At 45.8% G+C, this 27487-nt stretch overlaps 1 protein-coding gene across 3 annotated transcripts in view; it reads left to right on the top strand.

Annotated features, from left to right (window-relative positions):
• CA14 (carbonic anhydrase 14) overlaps positions 1-27487 on the top strand; it is a 181361-nt gene that overhangs the window by 38684 nt on the left and 115190 nt on the right. For all 3 annotated transcript variants that reach the window (XM_085638099.1, XM_085638098.1, XM_085638100.1), the window contains exon 3: positions 9964-10143. In XM_085638099.1, coding sequence (XP_085494225.1) covers positions 9964-10143 — 180 coding nt within the window. The remainder of the gene's footprint in view (positions 1-9963; positions 10144-27487) is intronic.

Below are 27487 nucleotides of genomic sequence, written 5' to 3' on the forward strand. Positions count from 1 at the left end.
AAAAGAAGTGAGGTCACTTCTGCTCAGGCCCCCTGCCCCGCTCCATATGCATACATTATTGGGCCGGCCCAGTGAGAGAAAGGGAATGACACCTCTGCCCGTTGATAAAAAGAAGGTGAATGGTTACCCATCTGCCTCCAGAAAGGCCACTCGGGCACCCACTGGGCCACTGGCGGCATCTGAACAACACAGACACCACCGAAATCAGACTGCTCAGGCTGCCCAAAAAAGCAGCCCAAAGCTGGAGCTCGGATATGGCCCCTCGATCGTTGCCCAAGTGCCCGCCTTACCAATCCTACCCTGACTGAAACTGCCCAGGGCACGTGAGTCCGGCCCCTTTTATTAGCAGGGTCACCTGACCAGCGACACCTGTGATGGATGGGTGCACAGTGAGTGTAGAGGCCAGCCCTCGGGGAGTGGCCGAGTGCAAAGGGCACATGCTGGAACACTAGAACGTGCCTGGCAGATCACTAAACATACAACATTTATTACTACAATTATTTCTCAATCAGGATATGTACTCACTTTACCGACTCAGAAGGATGAAAGGCCGAGTACATCTTGCTGGGATATGCGCCGGCAACATTGCTGCTCACAAATATATCTTAATAACCAGCCCACTTGGATTATAAAATGCTAATTCAGGATCAGGATGCAGGGTTTGCTGTATTAACACGCAGACTGTCTTTAAGTAGACAGATGATGGGTTCAGGTACACATGTGTAGGGTTAGGTCCATATTTATGAGAAAGCGGGGCAGCGCGGCAAGTCACCTTGCTGCACTGCATCACTGAGAAAGGGCAGGTATTTGCTGAATTTATTCAGGACTTTTCCCCCTGCACTGGCGCATGATGGGCTGCCTAGAGCCAATGCAGGCCCCCTTACATTATGGTGCACAGAAGCCTGCATTGCATGCAGAATTGTTTTGTGCAGGAAGGGGCACCTTCCTGCACAAAAACAATCCTGAGAGGCTTTTTCCTCTTTCTATCTGCAGCAGATATAGAAAGAGGAAAAATCGAGGAGAAATAAAGATATTCCTCCTCGATACACCTCTCCTGAGGAGGCATATCTTTTTGATGCATTCCCAGATTTACACATTCTTGTAATTCTGGGAATGTGTCAGAATCAATGGATGTTGCATGGGAACACTCACGCAACACCCATGGAAACTACTCGCTGGCACAGAGTAATGCAACGCAGTGATTTGCACTTTGTTACATTACTCAAGATTTGTGACGCCACGCAGGGGTGGCCTTGCGTGGCTTCATAAAAATCATTTTTCATTTGCATCGCTCTTGCATCACATTGCATGGTGCAGGAACGATGCAAAGGGGCTCATAAATATACCCCTATATGTACATGTACAGAGGAAAAGAGTACACGGAAAGGGGGTTAAAGTACACAGACAGGCTTGGAGAACATGACTGTAGGGTTAGTAAACAAAAGTAAGAAAATGGCAAACAGGTGCAGCGTCCGAGTACATGCATAAAGTATGAGAGTATCCTGATAAGGGGTTCAGAGCGCACAAACAAGAGCTTAACGTATACGTTGATATGAAAATAACTGAAAGCGGGTTACAGTACATGGTCCTTGAGTTAGAACAAGAATGTACATAAATACAGAGTTAGAGTACATGAGCATGAGGTTAGACTACACAAAGAGAGGGAGATAGCACATGAATACAAGGTTGGAATACTTGGATAGCGAGAATAAGTAAACAACTAACTGTTTAAAGTACTTGGAACACATTGTTGAGTACATAGACAAAGTTAGAGTACATTTGCAAGGACAGTTGTGCGGCTATACTCAAATCAGGTTTATTCTCGGTTCTCAAGTGTGTGCCTCAGTTGTGGTTACCGAGGTGTGGTCTTTTTTCTACCAATGTATTACTTGGTGTAAGGAAAGGCCTATTGTTGCATGACCACCCCTGACGTTTTGGACCGATGCTGCTAATTTTTTGAATCTGAGAGTGTACTGAGGCCTGCTAACCAGACATCAGTGCCAAAGTTCCGACCCTACAAAGTATATGTCTGATTGGCTTACACCTAATTGGTATAACTTTACTTACTTATAAGTCTCTAGTACTAGTGATACCCAGGGCCTGTAATGTAAAGTGTCACACCAAGGCTGTAGCTTCTATTGTGCCACACTGGATGCGACAACGTGCAAACATGTCTCCCTGCTTGCCACTGCAGACTGACAGACTGCTAACTTAACTTTGTGATTTAAACTTATGGCATAGCTCAAACATTCCTTTCTCACATATATAAAGCACCCCTGCAGCAGGCCTATTGAGTCCTAAGGCAGGGTGCTGTACATTAAAGAGTAGGACAGGTATTTTTATATGTCCTAACAAAATGGTTGTTGGCTTAAACCCAACTTAATTCCCAAGTCAAAATTGATGTAATATTTTAAGTAATGCAACTTTTAGAAATTTAGTAGCCCATTGTCTAGTGACCACTCCATCCACCAAGGGCACTTTCTGGGCCTAAATATGGCACTCCTGGCACCCAGACCTCAGATCACACATAAACCTGAAGAGAGGACTTATAAGGACTCCCCTGTTGATGTCTAGACCTGGCACACAGAGGCTGCACAGAAGACTGCAGTGTACCTGCTGATCATTCGGCTAGCAAAGAGAGGACTGTGCTTGTGATGCCTGGCTCATTGAAAGTCATCCTTAAGTCCCAGACAGAAGAGGTGAACTCCAAGAGTCAGTTGGCTGCCGTTCTGTTACAGCAGCAGGGTCACAAAAGCTGAAGAATCCCGTTCTGGTCAGCCACTAGCTACGATCGTCTGATCGCCACTGACCGCTGACATGCATCCTGGATAACTGACTCCAAACAATCAAAAGCTGCACCTGTGTCTGCCGCACCAGGGAGAGTCATTGAAGAGAAGTTTGGACACCCAAGGCGGACACTAGCCTTCACCAAAGGGAACTGCTAGTTTTGCTGTGACCAGAGATTAGTAGTCCAGTGGCAACTGGACTTTTGCGCAACCAAAGAGGACTTCAATAGGCATTACCCCCTGAGGCCAAAGTAACCACACCTGGACCGTGGCCAGTGAAGTAGCCCCAGGAAGACCCCTGTCAACCTCACAGCATCCTCAGCATCTTACATCATCTTCAGCATCCTGTATCCCATGCATCAGGACCACTCTATTAAAGTCTATGGTGGTTTGCCCAGAGAGCCTGCAACTGGACTTGAGATGCTTTGAATAGCAGGTGCTCAAGCACTTTATGTCTGACCTTTGAGTCACCTTTAACTGTCTTGCCAGACTACTGTTTGCCCAAAAAAAGCATACATAATTTACATACAAAGAAGGACTTTCGGTGGAGATTTTATCGATTGGCCTTTTAACTTGTCAGTCACCTTTTGCTTCCTCCCACCACAGCGTGCTGCATGGGAAAATGCGTTGGCACATTTTACCCACTGCCCCCTTCACTTTGAGTGCCTACAAAAAACCTGTGTACATTGTTTACATGCCCCTAAACATAGTTAATTTCTCTTCATTGGAAAACCTGATTCACAAGGTATTTTTTAAAATTAATTTGTTCATATCGGGCTTTAGATAGCAGCCATTAATTTTGCCTACACTTTGGGTGTCCTGATAGATGGTGATGTATTTTCTATCTCCTTTTAAAGTGATGTTTTGACGTCCCTAGGTGAAATTATATATTTCTAGCTGCCACAACTGAAAGGCTTATTATTTTAAAAATATCAAGAGTAAAATTGCCCCATCATGAGTGTTTTTTTATTTTTACACTTTTCAGACAAGCATATGATGGCCACTTTTAAATGGCAGCATTTCTTCTCTTTCATTTGTGGTGGATGCTTTCGATAACTGGTAAATAAATAGCACCAATTTGGGAAAGCTGGACCTGTTGGCTTTGCCAATCCAGTTAACAGTGCAGCCGCTCTATGAATATAAGCTGTGCCCCCATTCCAACAGTTGAAATACTACAGCTGATCTGGACATTGATATTTCCTCATTATACCTGTCCTCTCAAGGCTGGGTTCAAGAAAGAAGGTCTACCCATGGCTATGAAACTGCCTGCCAGTCTACTTGCCTGCTGTCTCACAGTGCTCCTTGGGAGTATCTTCAACACTTTAGACAGCTCTTGAGCTATCCATGAGTCGACGTCTATAGGATTTATTTGGTCAGTTGTTTCTTTTAAAATGTTCTCTGTCTCACCAAACCACCATTGAGACAGACTCTGTGCTGCTTTTGTACCATGCACAGCAGAGCCACACCCATAGAGGTATCATTCTGTAGGTGACTCATACTGCCAGAACACGCCCACTTCTGCAGACATATAACCATACTTTCTACTTCCATACAAAACAGATGGAAATAAGTCTCAAGACAGGACTTGTTAAGAATGCGCTTGAAGTATTGGAGCTGAATTTAGAGACCTTTAAAGAACTGGTGTCTGTCCCTCAGCCCTCCTTTACACCCACAAAGACAGAGTAGCTGACCAGTCTGCAGGAAGTGATACACGGGCAAGGCTGGCTTCATGGGAATTAGGCGTGGGAGATGGTGAACGGAGAGTGGAAGAGAAGGCAGCCATGTTACTTTATTGACTCTCATTGCAATTAAGGCGATAAGAAACTGAATGAAAGTGAGCAGAAGCACATGGGAGCCTGTTGGAGGCCCTTGGAAGGAAGGTTTACAAGACACCCACTAACACTGGAGCAAATGTAAAGACACAATTAAGAAACAACACAAGAACACATAGCGCCACTTAACATCTGAATGAACACATAAAGGTGTATAAGGCGGAGAGCTATGGCGATCCTTTTAGACTACGCTCGGTAGAGCACATTTTGGATGCTTGGCCAGTGGAGATGGTTCAGCACCTTGACTACAAGCAGATGAGCAGCCTACAGGGTGAACCTGAAGGAGCAGAGTAGTGGAGAGGTGCACAACCGTGAGGACCACTCAAAACAGTAACGCAGAGCTCCTCAGAAGCGTCTCAGAGGTCCGCGGGCAGCGAGAACCCCCACAGTGATAGGGTCAGGAACAAAAGGGCAGAAAGCTCGCTCTTTAACAACAGGTAGGAATGTGTTTGCTGGATCTTTGTGTGCAGCACCCTCAAGAACAGTATCTTCCTTTGTCTCCAAGAGGACTCCAGGCATCAGATTCAGAGGATCCTCTTTTATATTCGATAGGAGGAAGCTGGCAGACCAGCTGAGGCATCAACTGCATCTCTAGGGGTCTGGCTAAGATCCTGAGGGTATAGCCCAGTGCTCAGGAATGCACGCCTATTTCACTCTTAGTGCGGATGCAGAAGGTTGACCTACTTGAGAGTCCACGACATGTATTGCCATGATGGCTAAGAAATATGTTGCAAAAGAAAAGTATTTAGAGGAAGAAACACTCGGGGGAGAGCACTTTGGAGGGCCTGCACATTCACAAACAAGAAGCTTGTTGCAGATATTGAACATCCACTGGGAGAGGGTAGTCTACAGTTGTAGCATATGTGCAGGGAGAGCTCTGTCTACATGCCGTGCACATTCAGAAGGCATAAGAAAGCCTGAATCACATGCAGCTTCCCGGGGAAAGAGACGCCTGGGATTGGTGCTCTTTCGAAGCGCAGAAGGCAGATCATTCACACCGAGGCTTTAAACCATTGCACGTTTACAGGAGAGGGTTGGTGACACAAACATAAGGTGAGATACACTATCAGAGGTAACTAAATGAATCGATGTATTGAGAATAGTGTCACAGAATTCGGGAAACGTGTCCGAGTACATGAATTCAGAGCTAGTGCGCACTGTGAAAACCAAAAGTAGCCTAGGCTTTGATTTGGTGAAATATTGTTGGATAATAGTGAACCAAAGCTGAGCTACACTACCAGCTTGAAGGGTAAGAGTACACTAATGCAAGGCTATGGAACACCTTGCACGGTAAGACACAAAGCTAAGATTCAAGATGAGAGACAAGTGCTCACTGATACAGAGCTAGAGTGCCAGGATGAATGACAGGCTTACACGGATGCAAATATAAGATGCCAGGATGAAGGATCAGTGTTCACTGGGACAGAATTAGTGTACTAGTAAGGTATTGGAGTTGCCTTTATATACTGCTTCAATACTCCTGATGAGGCATCACTGCGTATTGGCGGATGGGTGGCACACTTCTCTGTGGGAGAGGGCTTGGTAGGCAGAATTCACTGATCAACTAGTACCGCACCCACGCACACAGTGGGACACACACTCGACCCCGTCTTTACCGGAGGAAACAGCGTCTCCTACAGCCACACCACGAACTCCTCTGGACAGATCACCACTGCATCCACTTCTCCTACTAAAAACCCACCGTAAACAAGCATGCCCACCGCCTCCGACGCAGAAGCTGGAACAAAGTCACCAAAGACCAGTTCACCTCCACCCTCGTCAGCACCCTACCACGACCACGTCAGATGCAAAAACCGCAGCACGGAACATCCACTGCTCGGACACAAACTGCGCTCACACACTCGCCCCCTCAAGAAAGCCACCAGAAAACACATCAAGAAAGCAAGCTGGTTCAACCCTGCACTCCAAGAATCCAGACGCTCCTGCAGACGACTCAAAAAGACATGGAGGAATAACAGAACCCCGGAAACCCACGCCGCCTACAAAGCAGCCACCACAGCACACCACCAACTCATCAAATCCACAAGGAAGAAATCCCTTCAAGACAGAATCCTCACCAGTACACACAACACTGAAGAGCTCTTCTCCATCATCAAGAAATTCTCCAAACCTTGCAGCGAAGCAACAGACATCCCACCCTCCCAAGACCTCTGCAACAGACTCAACATCTTCTTCCACCACAAGAATAGGATGATCTATGACAACTTTGACAACTAAGACCACCTCACTGCTCCAGATCCCCCCTCATGCAACATTACCCAACAGACCCTGCTCAAATGGATCCCCCTCACGACAGAAGACACCTTTAAGGCCATGAAAAGCAGCCACTCTGGAGCACCGTCAGACCCCTGACCACACCACATCTTCTACAGAGCCGCCTCTGCCATCACACCGAATTGCATTGGACAATCAACAGCTCCTTTAAGACTGCCGCCTTCCCCGACGACTGGAAACACGCCAAAATCAACCCCCTCCTAAAGAAATCTCCGCGGACCCGACGGACCTCAAGAACTTCAGGCCCATCTTCCTGCTTTCCTTCGCAGCCAATAAATCGAAAAGGTCGTCAACACACAGCTAGCAAACTTCATCAAAGCTAACAACATCCTGGACATCTCCCAATCTGGATTCTGAAGCAACCACAGCACCGAGACCGCCCTACTCGCCTGCACCGACGACATCTGCTCCCTCCTTGACCAGGGCGAAATGGCAGCCCTCATCCTCCTGGACCTCACGTCAGCATTTGAACCGTCTCCCACTGCACCATAGCCACCAGACTCCATGATGCTGGCATCTGCAGCAAGGCCCTCAACTGGATACGTTCCTTCCTCACTGTCAGAAGTCAGCGGGGTTTGACTCCCTCCCTACCTCTCGGAGGTACCAGAGCTCAACTGCGGAGTGCCCCAGGGCTCCCCCTTAACCCCACCCTCTTCAAAGTCTACATGGCCTCCCTCGCACCCATAGTCAGGAACCATGGGCTCAGCATCGTCCCTTACGCTGACAACACCCAGTTGATCATCTCCTTCACCAACGGACCAAACATGACCAAACACAACTTCCAAGAAGGGATGAAAGCCATCGCCACCTGGATGAAGAACAGCTGTCTGAAACTCACCTCAGAAAAGACAGATGTCCTCATCCTTGGCTCCACCCCCTCCTCATAGAACGACTCCTGGTGGCCCTCTGCCCTCAAAAATCACCCCACCACAATGGACCACGCTCGTAACCTCGGCATCATACTAGACTCATTGCTCACAATGAACCGCCAGATCAATGCCGTATCCTCGACCTGCCTCAACACCCTCCACATGCTCTGAAATATTTTCAGATGGATTCCAATCGAAACCAGAAAACCCGTCACACACGCACTCATCAGCAACAGACTGGACTACGGCAATGCTCTCTATGCTGGAATCAATAAGAAACTCCTTTGTAAACTCCATACTGTCCAGAACGCCGCAGCCAGATTGATCTTCAACATACCCGTCGCAGTCATATCACCCAACACCTGTGCTATCTCCACTGGCTTCCAGTCGAAAGAAGAATAACCTTCAAACTCCTCACCCAAACATACAAAGCCCTTCACAACACCGGACCCGCATACATGAACAGTCGACTCTCCTTCCACGCACCCAAAAGACACCTGCAATCAGTCCAGCTCTCTCTGGTCACCGTCCCTCGTATCAACAAGACTAGAACGGGAGAAAAGTCCTTTGCCTACCTCGCAGCCAAAGCCTGGAACACCCTACCCATCCACCCCCGGCAATCTTCCACATTGCCCCAGTTCAGGAAGGACCTCAAGACCTGGCTCTCCAGATGACCTCAGCACACTACGGAGCCGCCACCTCTTCCAACGCCTTGAGACCCTCATGAGTGTGTTGTTGTGCTTTACCATCTCCAGATTGATTGATTGATTGATTTATTGATAGAGGCAGTCATAGTAAATTAGATATAGAGTCCATCCAGAAGCGACAGGCGGTAACCCGTAGCATGATGCACGCAGCTATGCCAAAGGATATGAAAAGTTGGGTCAGGAGTGCCAGTGGAACAAAGTGCAAGCAGACACTCGGTACAATCAGACATGGATTGTAATCTGTGTAGTCTACCCACAGAGAAGTAATTCACAGACAGGCAGAGGAGAAAGGTGGCCCGTGGCATCCCATTGTGAATAAATACCTTTCCTCTGGCATGCCCTGAAAATAGGTAGCCATGGTTAATGACCTGAAGAGTCCACCCAGGTGTGACAGAGGAGCAACCCACATGCATACACCAGATATAGACAAGTGTTAAAGATGAAGTATATAGTCCACTCTTGGATGTACGGGTGAGCATCCCAAAGGCATGCACAGGAGACCAGCAGCCATGAAAGGGTATCTCCCCCTTCAGGCATCCACAAGAGAAAGCATAGCCATGGCTGAAACTCTTCTGCTCCCGGGCATACCCGGCCTTCTTCGCTCTGAGTCCACCATCGGGCAAACAGCCCACCAAATGAACCAGGCAATTTACAAAGGAAGGCCAGAAATCAAGGAGGCAATACCCTAATGCCCAGTTCCTTTAAGTCGCATACGGTGTTTATTAATGACAGTCCAACAGTCAGGTTTCAATATTTTCTTCCTAGGGCAGAGCTTTATATAGTACACCCAGGAGCGACAGAGAAGCAACCCAGAAGCATCCACTGAATGCAGCGATCTATTGTAAAATGCTCGGGCCCCGTAGAGGCCACAAAGATGCGACAGAGGGGCTACCCACATGTTTGCACTCGATAGAGGCAGCCATGGTGAATGTTTTATGGGATTCCTGTGGGATTCAGAACAAGTCCCTTTACAGAAAGATTGCGCCTGCATGGTTATTGCAGGCTGCCCTTCTGGTTCGGCTATGAGTCGGAAACTGACCTATTGCTGAACAGAATATCCCACTGAATTTCACACTGTGTTCTGCAAGTGTAGGGCCAATGTGTGGATTCATCCTCCCAAATAAGAATTTTCTGATCTTGGGTCCCATATTGCATATAAAACGGAATGCTGGTGTTGAAAGGATGGGAAAAGAATGTTGGAATTTTTATATTTTTGTCTATAGAATTGGGCTGTGCTATTTCTAGAATGTGGCATGGGTACAGGTGGCCTACGATTGTCTGTGGGTTGGAGAGAGGATGTTGGAAAAGACCCTCGCTATCAAAGGCAAGGTTGGCCACCATGAAATTGGGGCATTTTTCACAGTGGTAGCAACTGCAGAGATGGTGCAGAGACAACTGTAGGAGGTTATGATAAAGAATTTTGCTATTCCTCTCTCTTTGTATGCTAACATGCTGATGGCGTTCTATTTTGAAGGCCCACATGGACAGGACCACTGGCCGGACACGTACCCAGATTGCGGAGGTACCGCTCAGTCCCCAATCAACATCCAGTCTTCCGAAGTGGAATATGAGCCGTCCCTACCACCGATCCAGCCTGAGGGGTACAGGAGCCCTGAAGATCCCCGATTTGTGCTCAGCAACACTGGGCATACAGGTACTGCTCAGCATCCCTTTTATTGTCTTTGGATTTAAAAAAAAGACTATACACAAATAGAATGGTTGTTAATGCAGATAGGAACTAGAAATAAAACCATAAAAAACAAATCGAGTAAACATATAGAGCATTTTAACTATATATCATCTTAGTTATAATGAATTGCTGGTCAACTGTCAACACTTAATATAGAATTTAATTAATACCAATTGACATTAAAATATAGTACATGTCTTCATATTACAAGCTTTATCTATTGTAGTTCATTGATAATTTCAAATATTCTTATATGTTCAACCCATTTCAAGAACTAATATTTCAAGGTGTATTTTTTTTAGCTAAACTGAATGTATTCATATCTTAACCAGGGGTCTTCTCCTAAAATATGCATCTTTTATACAATAGTACTACACCTAAATAACTAGCATTAAGATAGTGATCTTAAGGTAGTTTTTCCTTCGGTAAGAGGGTAGGTCAGGACAGTAAAAATGCACGTACTTTCTTTATATAGGAACATTATTTGTACATTCTATTTTAAAGTGAAACTTCAACCTATTCTACTTAATTTCAAGAAGCTGAGATCGAAATGTAGATATTTGTAATGAGTTAACTTTTGTAGTAAGACACTGCAACAGGAATAAGCCAACCATGCATTTGCTACTTTAATCAAGCAGGCTCATATAAAGGCTCGTGGGGTGAATTTCGCAATCTCAGTAGTAGCTGGAGGCACTTCTATTATATAGTATTCTTTGGTTATTTGCACAAAACACTTAGTTTCATGTTGGAAGAGAACAAAATCAAAGCTTTTTAGTCTTGAAACATTATGAACAATGGTTTCAGCATTAAGCCCACATAGATTGTGCTATAACTTCTCAGTCCGCATGTAAGAATTGTCACCCTACCTTGCCACTCAGGAAGATCATTTTCAGGTTCAAAATTGAGGTCAAATCAAATTAAAATATTTATGCAAATTGACTGTACTAAATTTTTTACCTATTCAGAAATGAGTTTTCACCTTTTTTCTTAATGCAGCATAATCTTTTTTTAATTATTTCCCATCCATTTGTGGTGCTGCCACACCATATGAGTGCTAATTTACCTTATGAATTTACTGTGCAAACTAAAAATGATGGAATGGGTGCAAGTACACATTACTGCTTCAGTCTATTTGAGGTTGGTATCTATCCTCAAAGGATACCATCTACTCCCTTTCTGAACCTTATAATCATGATCCAGGCATCTATATATATGGCCACAATGAGATGAAATTGAACGAGGTTAGTTTACATTTTAAGGGCCTGATTCAGAGATGTTCTGTAACAGGACTTCTACATAAAAGCCAGCAGATGCTCCAGCCTCCTACGTCTGTCGTCCCGCCTTATTTAGATGGGGTGGGATGGGGGTGCTCCTGATTGCAGATGATGGAAAAAAGGAGGAGAAACCCTATTGACTTAAGTAGGGACAGGGTAATCTTGTGCAAAAAAGTAAACAAGTCCCTACCTGGAAATATTTGTGGATCATGTGTTGTGATATGTTATCCGCCAAAGGCACAGTGTTAATTATTGTCCAACAATTATTCTAACCCCGGTTGCAAAGGAATTACAATAGTAAATAAGCAATAATAGTAAAACAGGACCAGCATGTAAAATTATTCAATTATTTATTTAAAGATTTAAACATTTAACACAAGTAGTGTAGCACTGTTAAAAATCAAATAAAATTACAAATTTATAATACGGAGCACAAAATGACAATTTCATAAAAAATGGACGAAATGTGGATAAAACAAAGAATACTACAAAGCAGTCGACGCAGCGTTTCGGTGTAACATGGATCAACCGCCTTCTTCAGGACAGAGTTTTCTAAAGATAATGATAAATAATACAACAACATAATAGATTGTACATCTTCAGTAATACTTATACATATTTATTAATATTTTTTTCATTTTTTTTACATTTGCGTTCTCTGTATTGCATATATATACATTATTATCTAATTTCCCTTTGCAACACTAACCGTAAATACATCTAAACAACAACACATGATCCATCTTTGTTCTGTAAACTTACCTATTGGAGTAATAACTGACAGATAAAGTCATCGATCCCTTTTTCAATTGGGAGGATTAACTTTCTTTTGCGAAGATACCTAAAAACACAATGACATAGATATAACGTTTTTTAAATGTTTTTTTTTTTATATATAACCCATATTGTTACCAAATTATCTAGTTCTAATGGTTCTATCTTGACATGACCTAAATATTATCGGTCTGCAATGTATTTATAATTGCCTACATCGTACTTTTTTTGTAGTATTATTCCATAATAGTTGCGTTTGTAGGAGTCGCCGATGTAGTAAGCAATGGTAATTGATAATCTTTTTTTAAAATGCAAAATGAAGAAAAAAGATTCTGTAATTACACACTATTAGATTGCCAGTACAATAATAGTTAAAAAACCAAATGTACCTTAAAAAAACACTTTCATTTTATGGACAGTACAGGTGAGCTGTGATCATGCCTGTAGTCTATGTTGTAACGTCTTTTATGTGACGATACATGAACTAAAAAGAAGAAAGCATTTTTTTAACAAGAAAGCAAATTTATTGGTATATCATTAAGTATTGCAGCTTGTGTTATATGTTATAAGTACATCAATACCTGGTTGTGTTGTATCTTGAAATTGCAACAAAATAAATAAAATCTGTAAAAAACATAACATGAAAGAACGTTTGTTCATGTTCCTGCTATTGGTATCACTAATTATACTATTGTCTAAGGGTCTGGAGTTGTTTAAACCTCTTAAAGGATTTATATTATCAACTATCTATACCTTTTATAAAATGTTCAGGTCGCAAGGTGTGTCTAACAGGTTCTTATTGGTGTCTTCTGTTAGAACGGCGAAAGGGGCAAATATTTGCCTGAAGTGGTTCCATTCACGCTTGTAACCAAAGACGATCCCAAGTTTCAACGATTCTAATGGGAATCTTATACTATCTAATTATAGCGCAAAAACTTCAATGGAACTCAACTACACGTCCTGTTTTGCGTGTAGTCTACGGGATTTCATAGATTTTAAATGATAAGTTAATAACGGAGAGATACACAAGCAAACAGTCCATATACCCCCATCTTACTTGAGTAAAATACTGCGGCCTCCCTGCTCGCTTCAAACGTCTTGCGTCTTCCGTGTCAGGATACATAAGTGACCTAGCTGTATCCTAGATGTATATTGCTTATTTACTATTGTAATTCCTTTGCAACCGGGGTTAGAATAATTGTTGGACAAGAATTAACACTGTGCCTTTGGCGGACAACATATCACAACACATGATCCACAAATATTTCCAGGTGGGGACTTGTTTACTTTTTTTGCTCCTGATTGCAGAGCCACCACCAGTCCTGCCTTTGAGAAGACTATCAGGCTGAGGGGTGCTTTTGTAAATGGAATTGAAAGTTGTCTGATTTGAAATGTACTGCACGTCGCCATTTTGGGATGCGCCTCTTCTGTGCACTAACTAAGACCATGTTGTATAGAAAGCTACCCAATTGTCCCTGTAAATTTGTCAGGTAGGTACTATAAGTAATATCTGCACTCTGAAAGTACATTTACAATGCTCACCTTGATGACGTCAATTGTGCTGAACAGTCCTGAAGGAACTGATATATTTTGCCCTTCCCAAAACCATCTCAGCCCAAAGTAACTTAGAAACAAAGGCGGAGCCATTAAAAAGGGATAGAGGTGAATAGAACACAACACACCTCTGAGTCACATCAATGAAGGACACCACAAGGAACAACAGCTATAATCAGGGCGTAATTACCCCCACACACACACACATTCACTCACACGTGAGCAGCTTGAGCGGAGGTCAGTGCCTCTGGGTACTTCTGTGTAGCGTGAAACATTTTGGCGTCTTAAACTTGGATCGGAGCCTCTGGTCTCCACGAAGCTATAAAAACAACTTCTTGCTGTCTAAGGGTGAAGGGAGGGAGGGTGGATACATGTAGAGGAAGATGGAGAGAGGATGGTTGGATCAGAGATGGGTGGCTCAAGAGGTGAATTGAGGCATGGGTGGAGGGGGTGGAGACATAGATGAATGCAGAGGTAAATGGAGAAAGGGTGAAGGGATAGATGATGAAAAGGAATGATGATGGGTGGATGGAAAGAAGTATGACTGGAGAGAAGGGTGAATAAAAAGAAAAGAGAGTGACGGATGGAACGGATGAAGGAAGGAAATATGGGCGGATGGGTGGGTGGGTATATGGTGAGAAGGTGGATGAAGAATGACAAGGGAAGGAAGGAAAAAAGATAGAAGGATGGAGATAAAGAAGGATATATGGAAAAGACAGGAAGAAGGATGTTTAGATGGGTGGAAGGATGATTAGATGGATGTTGGAAAAAGTAAAGAAAGGCTGGAAAAATAAAAGGAAGATGGAAAAAGACACAAAGAAGGATGGGAAAAATGAAGGTAAAACAAACCTGAAAGATGGATGGAGGATCAAAAAGAAGGAAATTTAAGAATTTCAAAATTTCCTCCTGGGGAGAAAAGTCCTTAATGATTGTCAGATTTGCTTGTCTCATCCCTTCCCTCAAAGCTTCAGACATGGTTCTAAGTGGGAGGTGTTTAATTTTCCTGGCTATACCCTTGGTACAATACAAAGAACTGTGTCAATATCACAGAAGACAGCTAACTCTGCCAACTCTGGCACCGCACCTTACCTGGTGACTGAGATTAAAACTTGTGGTGATGCAACATCCTAGACCAGAAATGAGGACATGGGAGAAGGAGGAGATGAGGAGCAAGACATTCATTCACCAGATTTGTTCCTTAGACCAGGAATACCATTCTCGTCCCAAACTGCCAGCTTCCATTCCTTCCACACTTCATCATAGAGATAAAAAACATCTCAAGCCACACTTCGTCAAAAGGGTAGACGAGTTGATGCCAGACCACAACTGAAGAGTTTCCACTCCCACCCTTCCTATTTCACCATCTTCACCCATAGCTCTGTCGCGTCCCTCGCTGCCTTGACTGTAAGCCTTCCTCACGCCACTGTAATCCCTCTACTGCCTCCCTTCCTATGCACTACCCATGATCACTGCGTATATTTGTATTAAATACGTAGCATGTATAAATACACAGAACAATGAAAAAAAAACAACACTGTAAACATGCATGTTTCCTGCAGAGAAATGTACATAACATTCTGAGATGGGGGTCTAGGGGTGGGGTTTGTATGTAATGTTGCTCTGAAAACTTGTACCTAAATAGCTGATGTGTTCCAAGTTTAAATCTTCATGGTGCCCACTTCTGCACTCATTATGAGTGCCCCCGTAATACCACTGAATACAATCTAGTGGACTTTGTCTGCAGTAAACACCCCTAGTTTCCTAGTTTACTTGTATGAACTGTCTCCCCATTCAGAAGAGATTTCAATTCAAGATGCTGACCCACACCCACAAGGCCCTTCACAATCAAGGGCAGCATACATCATCCACCGCCTGAACTCCGGCAACCCTCCAGACACCTGCGCTCCGCTTCCCTCTCCCTGGCACACACCCCCTGCATCCGCCGAAGCAACTTTGGAGGACGCTCTTTCTCCTACCTCGTGGCGAAGTCCTGGAATGTCCACCCCTATCACCTACGGACCACATCCTCTCTTCTGGAATTCAGGAAAGGACTCAAGACTTGGCTGGTTGTTTGACTGAACACCTCGGCATCTTGCTTCCCATCGCCTGGATACCCTCACGGGTACTTAGCCATGCTCTATGAATCCTGATTGATTGATTGATTTAGAAATACTTATTCAATTGTGTTCCTCCTCATTCTATAGGCGACTTGAGGGGATCAACTTGTGGTCCATGTCTGCTATATTACAACTGCCCCTTCATAAGTAATACCGTTTACGATATTACCACCCAATAACTCCTGCCCACTCATATTAAAGGGTACAGGGAGTTATGTTTTGGGTTCTCTTAGATTTTAGATGACCATCTCTTGGTTGCCCATGTCATGTCAAGGAAATATATAGGTCCGCATCAGTTGGAAAAGGCCACCCATTTTGAGGGGTTTGGAAAAGTAAGTAGCCATCAGAGCCAAAATACCATGGTGCGGACATTTAGCATCAAAGAAAGGTGCCCATGTAATAATAGGGCCTAGGATCCTTAATGCAGACCATTACCAGTTATTTTACAGTACAATTTTGTTTTGCCAAGGAAGTCAGTTTCCTCCCCATGAAAAAATAAGACTAACAAATGAACCCTCCTTCACAATGGGACCTAAGCAAACCCGTGGCATAACATGTAGACAGGTAATTAAGACCCAAAGGCTAATATTATGCATATACGTCTTTAATGTTGCTCAATAAAGCAAGCAAGTAATTACATCACAAAGAAGATGACATCATAAAGCATAAGCAAATAAAAGCAGCTGGAGCCACATCAGCTTCCTTCTTTAGGCAGCAAAGCCAACCGGAGGAAGCAGCACTCTGGAGAGGCTGAGAAGGAATACACCATCTTTGGGTGGATCCAGATGTTCCAGAAACTCATCCTCACACTGATAGTGCTTTTAAAGACATGCCGACCTCTAAGCAGGTATCAGGATTTCTTTTTTTTACAGTGGGTGCGCTAATATTATCCTTTCCAACTTTGATAACATCATGATAATACATTTTGCAGCCGCCATTTTTATCAGCCTAAAACAGAACCCCCACAGGTATTCTTTATTCCAAATGCCTTAAAAGCCATTGCTACCTTAATGTAGTGGGCACCAACCTTAATAGTGGCAGCACCGAAAAAGCCTAACTATGGGCACCCATCAGCCAAGGTGAGTCAACTGAAATGACCCAGAAGCGCGCCTGGGAAGAATTGGGTGTAAAGCTAGTAAAGGACAAGCATTGGCATAACCAATAGGTCTTGCCTTTGATACCTTAAGTTTTTGGCAATACATCACATTATCCTGAGTTCTGTGCTGCCAGGGATTGAAGAGCTATGGCAAAGCTGGTCTAATGAAGAAATACTATTAAAAGATGTGCTGCATTATGCCCCATAATTTGGCTTTTCTTGCCGCATAATTTACTCAACCCTGCCGCATAATTTGACCCTCTCCTACTGCATAATTCCAGTGGCCCTGCTCGTACATAACTGCCAACCTGCTATTAACAGATTTGTCACCCCAAAAATGTATACGGTGTGAGCCTTCATCAGAGTGGATGGGTGCGGTGCTGCGTGTTACTTGGAGCCCCCCTTTGACACCTATCCAAGCTGGGTCACGACATTAAAAGTCACTCTGCTAGCAGGAGGATTGTCTGTTTTTGCCTGGACCAGATTAAGTGCTCTTCTTGGCCAGAGTCTTGACCTCCCTTCACTGCTTCTCTCCCAAGGGGGCTCGCACCACAGTTTGAAGACCATCACCTGTTTGCTCCTGGTGGGCTCTATTATTGCTCGGCGTTGTGGCGCTACTAATAGTTCAAGAACAAATTGATAGAGTGCTGCTGCCCTCATGGCATGGTGACATGGGCTCTAAAAATGCCAAAACTTTGATATATTTAACAGAGATGATACATGTTAGAGAATTAAGGTTAAAACCCATTTGTAGATTACATTCAACAATGTTTGTATTATTATTTCATCTGTTGCACGTGAACGATCGCCTTAACAAATAAATCATAAAATGTCCATTGCACAAACGAAAAAGAAATCTTTATGAACGTTTGCATTCCTTTTTTATGCGCTTAATTGGACGTGAAACAGATAGTCAGGATTTAGAGTGCTTGCAAAACATATTCATCAATAAAGGTTTTTTAAAAAGTCTCAGCGATAAATTCCAAGGAACAGCAGTAGACCTGGAAGGCGCATCCGCCTTTGTTTACTTATAATGCGGAGGCAGTCACAGGCGTAAATAACGAGTGTCTTTGAGTAAGCCCTGATCTCAAAATCAAGTCAGTCTCTGAGTCTGGGTTGTAGTTTCCGAAGGTGCAACAGGTGCAGTGGCACCACCGCCCACTAATCCCGGAATACTGGAGTGCACGTAGTGCAGTTTTCAGTGACACCGGATAGGTTTTTGAGGAAATCTGGGATGTGGGCATTCAAAGACAGTCTAAACTCATCCGAAAGAAGGAGTGTGGCTTCACGATCTTTGCACTTGAGCTGAACAGGGCCTGTCTGGAGGAGAGTTATGCTCCCATTAGAAGAAGATGGTGTCTAAAAATAAAAACGAAGGTTCTATTTATTTTTTAGGCAAAACTGTAATAAAAAAAGCGCTGATGTTAGATGCAGGGACCCCAGTGGTTACAAGGAAATACAATTCTACAGCGACCATTTTATTTAAAGGACATTCCAGCATATGTGAAAACATGCGTCATTGTCATTAACAACTGGGATGTGCGGGAACATAAAAGCTGTATTCGAGATAGGTAAATCAGGTTGAACTTGCATTACTACCAAATAAATATCCTGCACCATTTAACACTTTATGCTGCTTATGGCGTTTTAGTCAACATAAAATCAACTCCAGGAATTGTAACTCCTGGTTAAATAAGTTAGCTACTGACTCAAAAACACAACTTGTTGAGTAGAAAGCCAGAAAAGGCTCATGGCGTTATACAACCGCACCACTTAACAGTTTGGGTATACCAGTGCGACATGCACCACAAGAAGCTCCGCATGTCCTGTTCCACATGGTAATGTGGTTCTGGTAGTTTAACTTTTCAGAGTGATTTCGCTAATCATGATACACCTGTCATTAGCACCATGGATAGGTCGAACAAAAACTAACATCTTGTGTATGTGCTTTAGATGGGCCACAGTTGGCTATGACTGGCGTTTCTGTACAGCAACAGTCAACAACCACCTTGGGGAGAACACGTCCCCATCCGGAAAGGCTACATCAACTGGCCTCGCCTACTGCAAGGGATACTTCGATGTAGCACAATCAAGAACGTGAAATGACTGCTAGAGAAGAGTTTGGCGGATTCCGCACAAATTTACAAGAGGCAGCAGAAAACCTGATCTTTCCAAGAAATGACGTCTGGTTGCAAGAGACAGCCTTTAGTGGCACGAGAATACGCAAGCTCTGGCTACGTATACAACCCTCGGGCTGAGTACCTTATAAAACAAGCCAGTGGACAATGAATGGAGATCTGCACATGACAAGGAGAGCACTGTGCCAGATTTCAGTACCCTGATCTAGACCAAAAACAGCCAAATGATAGCCCAATTGTAGCTCATTAGCGATGCCCCAAGAAAGGAGGGGCTGCAGCTCTGTAATCGGCGGGGACGATGGTGTCTGTACAAGCACACATAGGTGGTGCCCAGACTAGGGCCTCATTTCCTGGCTGCTCTTTTGACTCCAGTGCGTCTATGTCCTCGCAGGACTAGTCTAAGAGTCAATGGAGCAGCGTTCCTTTTCTCATTGGTGTGGCCTTATCATGGGTAGTGGGAGGCTGGCAGTCACAGTGTGAGCATTTGGTGTAAATACACACCTAGAGAGCAGAGAAAGCACGGCAGTGAGCGGGCTCAGCAAGGCCTTGAGATGGCAGAGGAACCGCAGCAGCAAGGAAAAGCCCAGAGAGCAGAGCAAGTGCTGCAGCCGTGAAGCAGGTGCTGGCTGCGCAAGGGAAGCGAAACATGCACACTTGTGGAAGGTGCTTGTTGAAAATGAAATGAATAGTCTCTGAGCTAGGAAATAAAATGGGACAAGTGGAATACAAGTCCTGGGGAGCTGCTCCGTTGGAGTTAACAATTGACTGAAAGGTGGGACAAAGAGACAAGATTAACCTCTTACAGGCACGGATATTTTAAGGGCACTGACACAAGATAATCAGGGGGCGGGCTTTAATCCCACATAGAGAATACAGCAGGTCTCAAAGAGACAGTGCATATGCTGCCTAGGCTCGACCTAACGATAGGCTACTCCTGTGGCCTGAAATGTCTGACATAAGAATTAAGAGCACTAATGTCACACACCCATTCCAGTGAGATATAGGAGATCAGTGAGAGAAGCATCATCAGCTTCAGATTTAAATACGTCTAATTCATGAATCCTCTGAACCAGCCAAACGAGAGAGGGAGAGACCAACATCCCATAACCTCTTTAGACTAGCTTGCTTTTACAGGAATCTGCTTGGGCCTTTCCCATCATGCAAGCCCTTAATTGGCAAATATTCAAACTGTAGACAATAGTGTGACGCGTGTGTGTGATGTCACCTTTTGTGGTTTGTGGAAAGTATCTCAATTGAGGATCTGGAACTTAGGGTAATGTGGTTAGGAACTTAGAGTATGGAATATGGAACCTTGCTCATAGGGTGGTTGGGAGGTGGTGGTGGGTAGATGGATTTCTACACGTTGTCTGTGAGGCTCAATCAGTTATTCCTAAAATCTTCTGGTGTTCATCCATTAAACTGGCAGCACTGACAACATTAAGGGTCAGAAAGTTCAAAAACCGCCAAAGGCAATGTGTCCCCGCTGAAAGTCCCTTCAGTGCCATTCAACTCTAACACTGCTGACAAACTTGAGCTCCCCAAAATTAAGAAATCAGAACCACTCTAATGATGAAGTACCTCAGTTTAAAGACACAGCAAATGATTGCAAGGGGGTGAAACACTCAGAGATGGAGACTGGATCTATTCTACATTAAAAAAGGGAACTTAACCGTTCCATCTAGAAGCCAAGAGATAAGTGTCTACAGGGCACATCTTCCCTGTTGTGCCAAAGGAATGTGAACAGCTGACTATCAAAACAGAGCACTTAGCTTTGACTTTGGTCGAATCCCTTCAGGCTTAAGAATCCTGTGTCAATTTTAGGGAGTTTTTGAGCCTGTCTCTCCCAGAGGTTCACTTGCTCAAGTGGTTATTTCCCATAATGAGTATCTCAGCCCTCCTGCCTTGTATTTGCCTCAAACAGAGGTCTGAAGATGGACGAAAGATTGCCTTGCCATTCAATGACTTTATACGTTCATACAATAAGAGGTGTCCTTTCATTGGCTCCTAGAGAGAAACATGAGATTGTAAATATGGCAGGCCACTATTGTAATAGGGCATCATGTGTGCCTACAGAAAACAGTGATGCAGGTTACACGTGAAGCTTGTCTGAATAGAAGATGTGAGAAAACTTAGACTCTGAATGAACTCCTGAAGGGCTATTAAGGAAAGTTTTTGAGTTGCGCCCTAAAAAGCTTTTAGACTCACACTATCGTAAGGGTCAGGGTGTCAGGAGCCAAGAGTCAGTGCCCACTAGAATAGCAAGCAAAGTACTCTGGGAACTACAGGCACTCATTGAATGCTAATTATATTTTATATCCACCTCAGGGAGGGTTTGGATCAGGCATGGCATTGGACTTCCTCATTTAGTTATAAAGTGGATGAATTATGTATAGCAGCTGGGAGGTTGAAGCCTTCTTTGGTCTTATGTGAATTGTCAGCGTCATTTGGCACAGTGTATCAAACCCTCTTTAAAAATGTGTCTATATGCCATTGGAATATAAGGAACAGCATTAGGTTTTGTTCAGCTCCTTCTTAGCTCCACTTCATTCAGCTGTGTTGGGGCACCCATTCAAGCCATATTTTTCTAAGATATCTATGGAATCCTTCGGTCCTGTGCCTCCTATTTCTATCTCGTTTAGAGTGTAAACTTGCTCCATGAATGTGTATCATTAGGTCTTCTTTGGCTTCAAAATGTGTGAATACTTAGACAAACTGATGCTATTGTGAGTGTTGCCACAATGTACGTGGTCCCAGCTTCTGGTCTCTCTAATTGGTTGGCTGACCGCAAAAATGAAATTTAGAAAAACACAGCTTTTGATATCTAAGATTAGACCATAGAACCAGGTTCCTCGTTAACACGTCCATCTCCTGAAACTCAACGGACACAGTAAAAAAAAAAACTACAAGTGTGTATTCATTCAGAGATATCTTTAGATTTGTAAAAAGGAATTCCTGGAAAATGTCACTCCTTCAGAAGGTATTTGCAAAGATAGCCATGAGCATCTTTGAATTAAATGTTTCGATCAGGCAAATTTTGACCTTTCCAAGTAAATGCCACACTGAGTGCAGATGGTGCAGAATGTACCTGGACAGCACGTTGGCATTAGAGTCTTATCTCCCCAGAGAGCTGTAGCCTGCGCTGTCTTTTTCTGAAGCCGATGATGAAAGCCACCCATCATGTGAGATGACTCCCTTAATGGAAACCCACCCCCTTGCAAGAGACTTACAGCGGCGGATTTTTTCGCGTTTGTTGTGAATTACGCAGTGGTAAATCTATTTTCGCCTGCCAGGAATCTTGTAAAGTCCTGTCAGCTGGAAATCAGGTATTTTCAGCGATAAACGTTTTTTTAATGGATAAAAATATCTTTGTGACTAGGACCTTTTGTGTGTGAAAATAATACACACGATACTTATTGCAGCGTTGAGCTGCAATTCACTAGTCTTCTGTCCTCCGATGTATTCCAACATTTTATGCAAAATGGATATGTATATCTGGCAAACTGTGTCCGCTTACTTGCTTATTCCAAAACCAGCAAAATCGTGTAAAATGTTTTTGCTTTTTTTTGGGCCTGGTGCAGACCTTTTGTGTGCATCCTCAACTAAACAGAGGTCTTTTCAGAGCGAGAGAGAAAGGAGCTCTGGATGCAGACACCAATAGCGGCCCCGTCACCAGTGCACGGAGCCAGTTTGCTTCATTATTCAAGACAGCAATGGGGGCCTCGTTGAATAGCGTCCGTCCAATTGAGCGCTGGAGATGAGAGGCGGACAAGGACATGGCGGTAAGGTAATTGATAGGCGACGGCTGCTTTGGGGTCCTCGCGCACTGTACCCAGTGCCCGTTTCCATGGAGCAGGGGGCGGGCTGCGCAGATATCCCACAGGCACAACGCGCGCGGTGAGAAAACGTACGTGTGTGGAGAAAGTGACGTGCGTGTCACGTAGTGTGCGCGCGTTCCAGTGATGTGCGACCGCGTGCACAGCAGAGAGAAGCATGCGCTTACGAGCTTTTAAGTGAGCAATTCTGGGGTGAACGTGGCAATCTCCACAGCGAAGTGGCCTGTAGGGAAATCAGGCTATTCCCGTTCCTGTCATTCCGAAGGCAAGGAGGGCTGCTGCAAAATCAGTCACATGCAAGGCATACCGAGACCACGAGCAAGTGCTGTGAGAGAATAGCACATGGACATAGACATTCAATCAAAAACTGGGTAAGAGTTAAATCGTCACAATAAAGGGAGTATGATTCAATACTCTTTTTCACATAAAGTAGCCAAAACTGAGCGCCTTTTGTTCCAAGTGTGATATGCCGAGAGAGCTTTGCACAGGCTCAAAATGGTTGTTTTGGCCATTTAAATAGTGGGAAGCAGATTCGTGTCTTAAGGTCATTGTACCGAATACAGGGAGTCCATCATCTGGGAATTTAGAGGCCTATTCAGAGATATGGCAGGCTGCGTGCCGTCTTTAATATTCAGAGATGCCCTCAGCCTGGCAGGATTCGCTGCGCCTCCAAAGGAACTGGCACTTCTGTAGACACAATTAGCAAAATAAAATTAAGGATTCTTTCTGTATATAGCGCATATGAGATCTAGATTTAAATGTGACAATCTTTGAGATTATTCAGAATATTATTCAGATGTAAAATAGCCCCTAATGAGTTCCATGTCGCGTTCCTAACGCTATAAATAGCATGATTGCGCAGCAGCGCTAAATAATACACAGGAGCCAGTACTTAGTAGTTAACACACGCGGCTCCGCCTGCCGCGCAGAGGCCACGCCTCTTTATTTAAATTAGCTAGCGTCTGACGTCACGAGTCAGCGCTAGCGCACCCCGGCAGCGCGGAAGGCTAGAACGCCTCGCGCGCGCCGGACATTACATTCCTTCCAACCTTTATAAAACATTAAGCAAAACATGAAATCAGAGACCAACGATGAGTCTGTTACCAGTCTGCCAGTCCTTACAGGTCACACCATATAGTCCGCCAGCTGGGATGACGGTGCCGGGTTCTTCCTCAGGTTGTAGCGGGATGGGCCGCCTCTGGAGAGGGCCACATCGGGGGTTCTGCGCCTTGGGGTGTTAGGCTCTTGCCGGGATGGGGAGCAGCCGGGCAGGTTACCCCCAGGGGTGGCTGGGATGGACTGGGAACCACCATCCTCACTCCGACCGTCCTCCCCCTCCTGATCTCCGCTCGGCTGATCGGGGCCCGGCCCCTCTGGTGCGGCCCCGGGATGTGAAGGTGTTCCTGGGTGGACTTTTTTGAAGAAGGATACATCTCGGGTGACCGTTTCAGCTCCTCTTTGGGCGGTCACCATCGTGCCTGTCCGGCGGGTGACGACCCACGGTTGTGGTTCAAAAGGAAGTCTGAACTTGCTGCTTGGGTAGCGGTCCTTCACGTACACTCGATCCTGCCGTTGTATCGTGGACTCCTTAGCTCCCCTTCATCGGCTGGCATGGTCATTCGAGCGCATCCGATTGGCTAGAGTCTTTTCATTGGTGGCTTGTGACGGAGCCCAAGTAGGGTGGTGTGGGATCGTGTCACTTACGACTCTTCCCATGGTGGCTGTTCCTGGCGCTGCCTCTGTTGTGACATGGGGGGTCATCCGGTATTCCCTCAGGAAACTGTATATCGCCCTCTCCAGTGGAGATCCGTCAGCCATGGCTATGCGAATGGTTTTGTTGAGTGTCCTCATAAACCTCTCCACCTCTCCATTGGCTTGGGGCCACCTGGTGTTACTTTGCGGTGATGGATCCCCCAGCTCCTGAGATATTCGGCAAACTCCTGCCCCTGGAAAGGCGGTCCATTGTCGGTCTTGACCACCCCGAATATGCCATGAGTGGCGATGGTTTTCTCGACCTTCGCTATTACCTCAGTGGCTGTCTGGCTCCCCACGATCTCGACCTCTGGATATTTGGTGAAGTCATCAATAATGACTAACGCATACCGTCCGTCCGGGAGATGTCCGAAATCGGCGCTCATACACTCCCACGGTCTCAGGGGATTCTCTTCAGTCGCCACCGGGTGAGGGCGTTCCGGCTGTCCTGCTGCTTGGCACCACTTGCAGGTTCTCACCGCCTGCTCAACCATCGCGTCCATGCCTGGGAACCATACTTTGGCTCAGAGCCGGCCCTTCGTTTTCACCATTCCTTGATGTCCCCTGTAGGCGAGGTCTACTGCCTGTTGAGCGAGGCTGGCCGGCATGACTAGCCTCGGGCCCCGCAGAAGACATCCTTGGGCGTCAACGGACAGCTCACTTTTCACTCTCAAGATGGATTCCAGTGCCAGCTTGGCTTGGGGAGTCCTCCTGTTTAGCGACTCTTGGATTGTCCTCCAATCTCCCGACCTGACGGCCTCCGCCACTGCTCTCAAACATTCATCGCCTTTTGATGCTTCTATGATTGCGGCCAGGCTCATCGGGAGGGGTCGTGACCGCTCTGTCACATACCGGACGTACTCCTCGGTATCCTCGGCCTCCTCTTTCTCTTCCGTTGTGGCTTTCCGCGGGTGCCTTGACAGATAGTCCGCCGGGTTCGTGGCCCCTGGTTTGTACTCCACCTGGTAGTCGTACCCTTGTAGTTGGAGTATCCACTTTTCAATCCGGGGTGGCGGCTTCGAGGATGACCCTTGGAATAGAGGTATGAGGGGCTTGTGATCGGTTGTTACCGTGAAGTGATGGCCATACACATACACATGAAAATGCTGGCAGGCCCAGTGGATGGCGATGGCTTCTCGCTCGATTTTCGAGTAACGCTGCTCCGTTTCGGTCAGGGACCTGCTGGCGTAGGCGATGGGGGCCCACTCTTCGTTGTTCTGGAGTTGGGTCAATACCGCTCCCAACCCAAAAGGGCTTGCGTCGACCGCCACGTTGGTGGGCTTCGCCGGGTCGAAGTACGAGAGGGTAGTGTCCACAGACAGGGCCACCTTCGTTGCTTGGAACGCTTGCTCCTGTTCCGGGCCCCACTGCCACATGGTCGACGACTTGGTCAGCTCTCTGAGGGGTTTGGTGAGGTTGGAGAGATCCGGAATGAAGCGGCCGCAGAAGTTGACCATGCCCAGGAAACTCCGGGCCTCCGAGATGTTCGTCGGGGCTGGGGCGTCTTGGACGTCCTTCACCTTGTCCGGGTCTGGGGCCACCCCTTGGTCCGAGAAGGTGTATCCGAAGAAACTGATCTTGTTCTGCAGGAACTGACACTTCTCCCGGTGCAGAGTCAAACCTGACTCCTGAATCCTTTTGAGGACCCCTCTCAACCGCTGGTGGTGTTCCTCTATGGTTGACGCATATATCAGCAGGTCGTCGCTCACATTAAGCACGCCGGGGAGCCCACTGAGGACTTCTCTGATGGTATTTTGGAATACCTCGGCGGCACTCGAGATGCCGAAGTTGAGGCGCCGATACTGTCTGAGGCCCACATGTGTGGAGAACGTGGTAATGTACCTCGAGTCCGGATGAAGTGGTAGCTGGTGATAAACTGATCGTAGGTCCATCTTAGAAAACCACCTGGCCCCGTTCAGCTCTCCCAGGATGTCATCAATGGTGGGCGTCAGGTGTCGCTCCCTCTTGACCGCGGCGTTAGGGAGGCACATGTCCACACAGATGCGGACTTGTCCTGGCTGCTTCGGCTTCCTGGCAATGACGATCGGGGATACCCACGGGGTTGGCCCGCTGACCTTTTCGATGATGCCTTGTCTCTCCAGGGCCTCCAGCTCCTTCTCGACCTTTTGCCTCAGGTGGAAAGCGATTCGCCTGTGCCTCAGCGCCACTGGTTGGACCGACGGGTCGATGTGTAAGGATACTTCCTTTCCCTTCAGGCACCCGATGCCTTTAAAAACTTCTCCGAACTCTTCCATGATGGTATCCAGTTCTTCCTCTAGGACTGCCATGGCAAACGAGATCAGTCTCAGCTCTTCGTCCGATTGCCCGCTCAGCAGCATCCCGCTGCCCTCTTCCGTGACATAGACGGTGGTGTTGATGCTCCTCTCCCCATGTTGTAGCTCTGTCTTGAAGCACCCGATGAGGGGAATGGGTGTCTTCTGTCCATACGCAAACACCCGGATCTTCGCCTCTCGCAACGGGGGCTTGGTGCGCAGTTGGTGGTAGACATTGGCGGCCATCAACTCAATGGATGCCCCGGTGTCAATTGTCGCCTTTACCTCTTGTTGCTGGACTAAGATGCGACATTTCGGAAGTCTGCGCTTCTTCTTCTGCGGCTGGTGGATCGCAAACACATAATGGACTGGGTACTCTTCGGTGTCATCGTCCATGTCCTCGCTGTCTGCCTCTTCCTGTACCGCATGGGCCGCCTCCTTCTTGACTCTGGTGGACCGGCACACCGCCGCAAAGTGATTCATCCACCCGCAGGCGC

The sequence above is a fragment of the Triturus cristatus genome, chromosome 12 (assembly GCF_964204655.1).
Source record: "Triturus cristatus chromosome 12, aTriCri1.1, whole genome shotgun sequence".
NCBI lineage: Eukaryota > Metazoa > Chordata > Amphibia > Caudata > Salamandridae > Triturus > Triturus cristatus.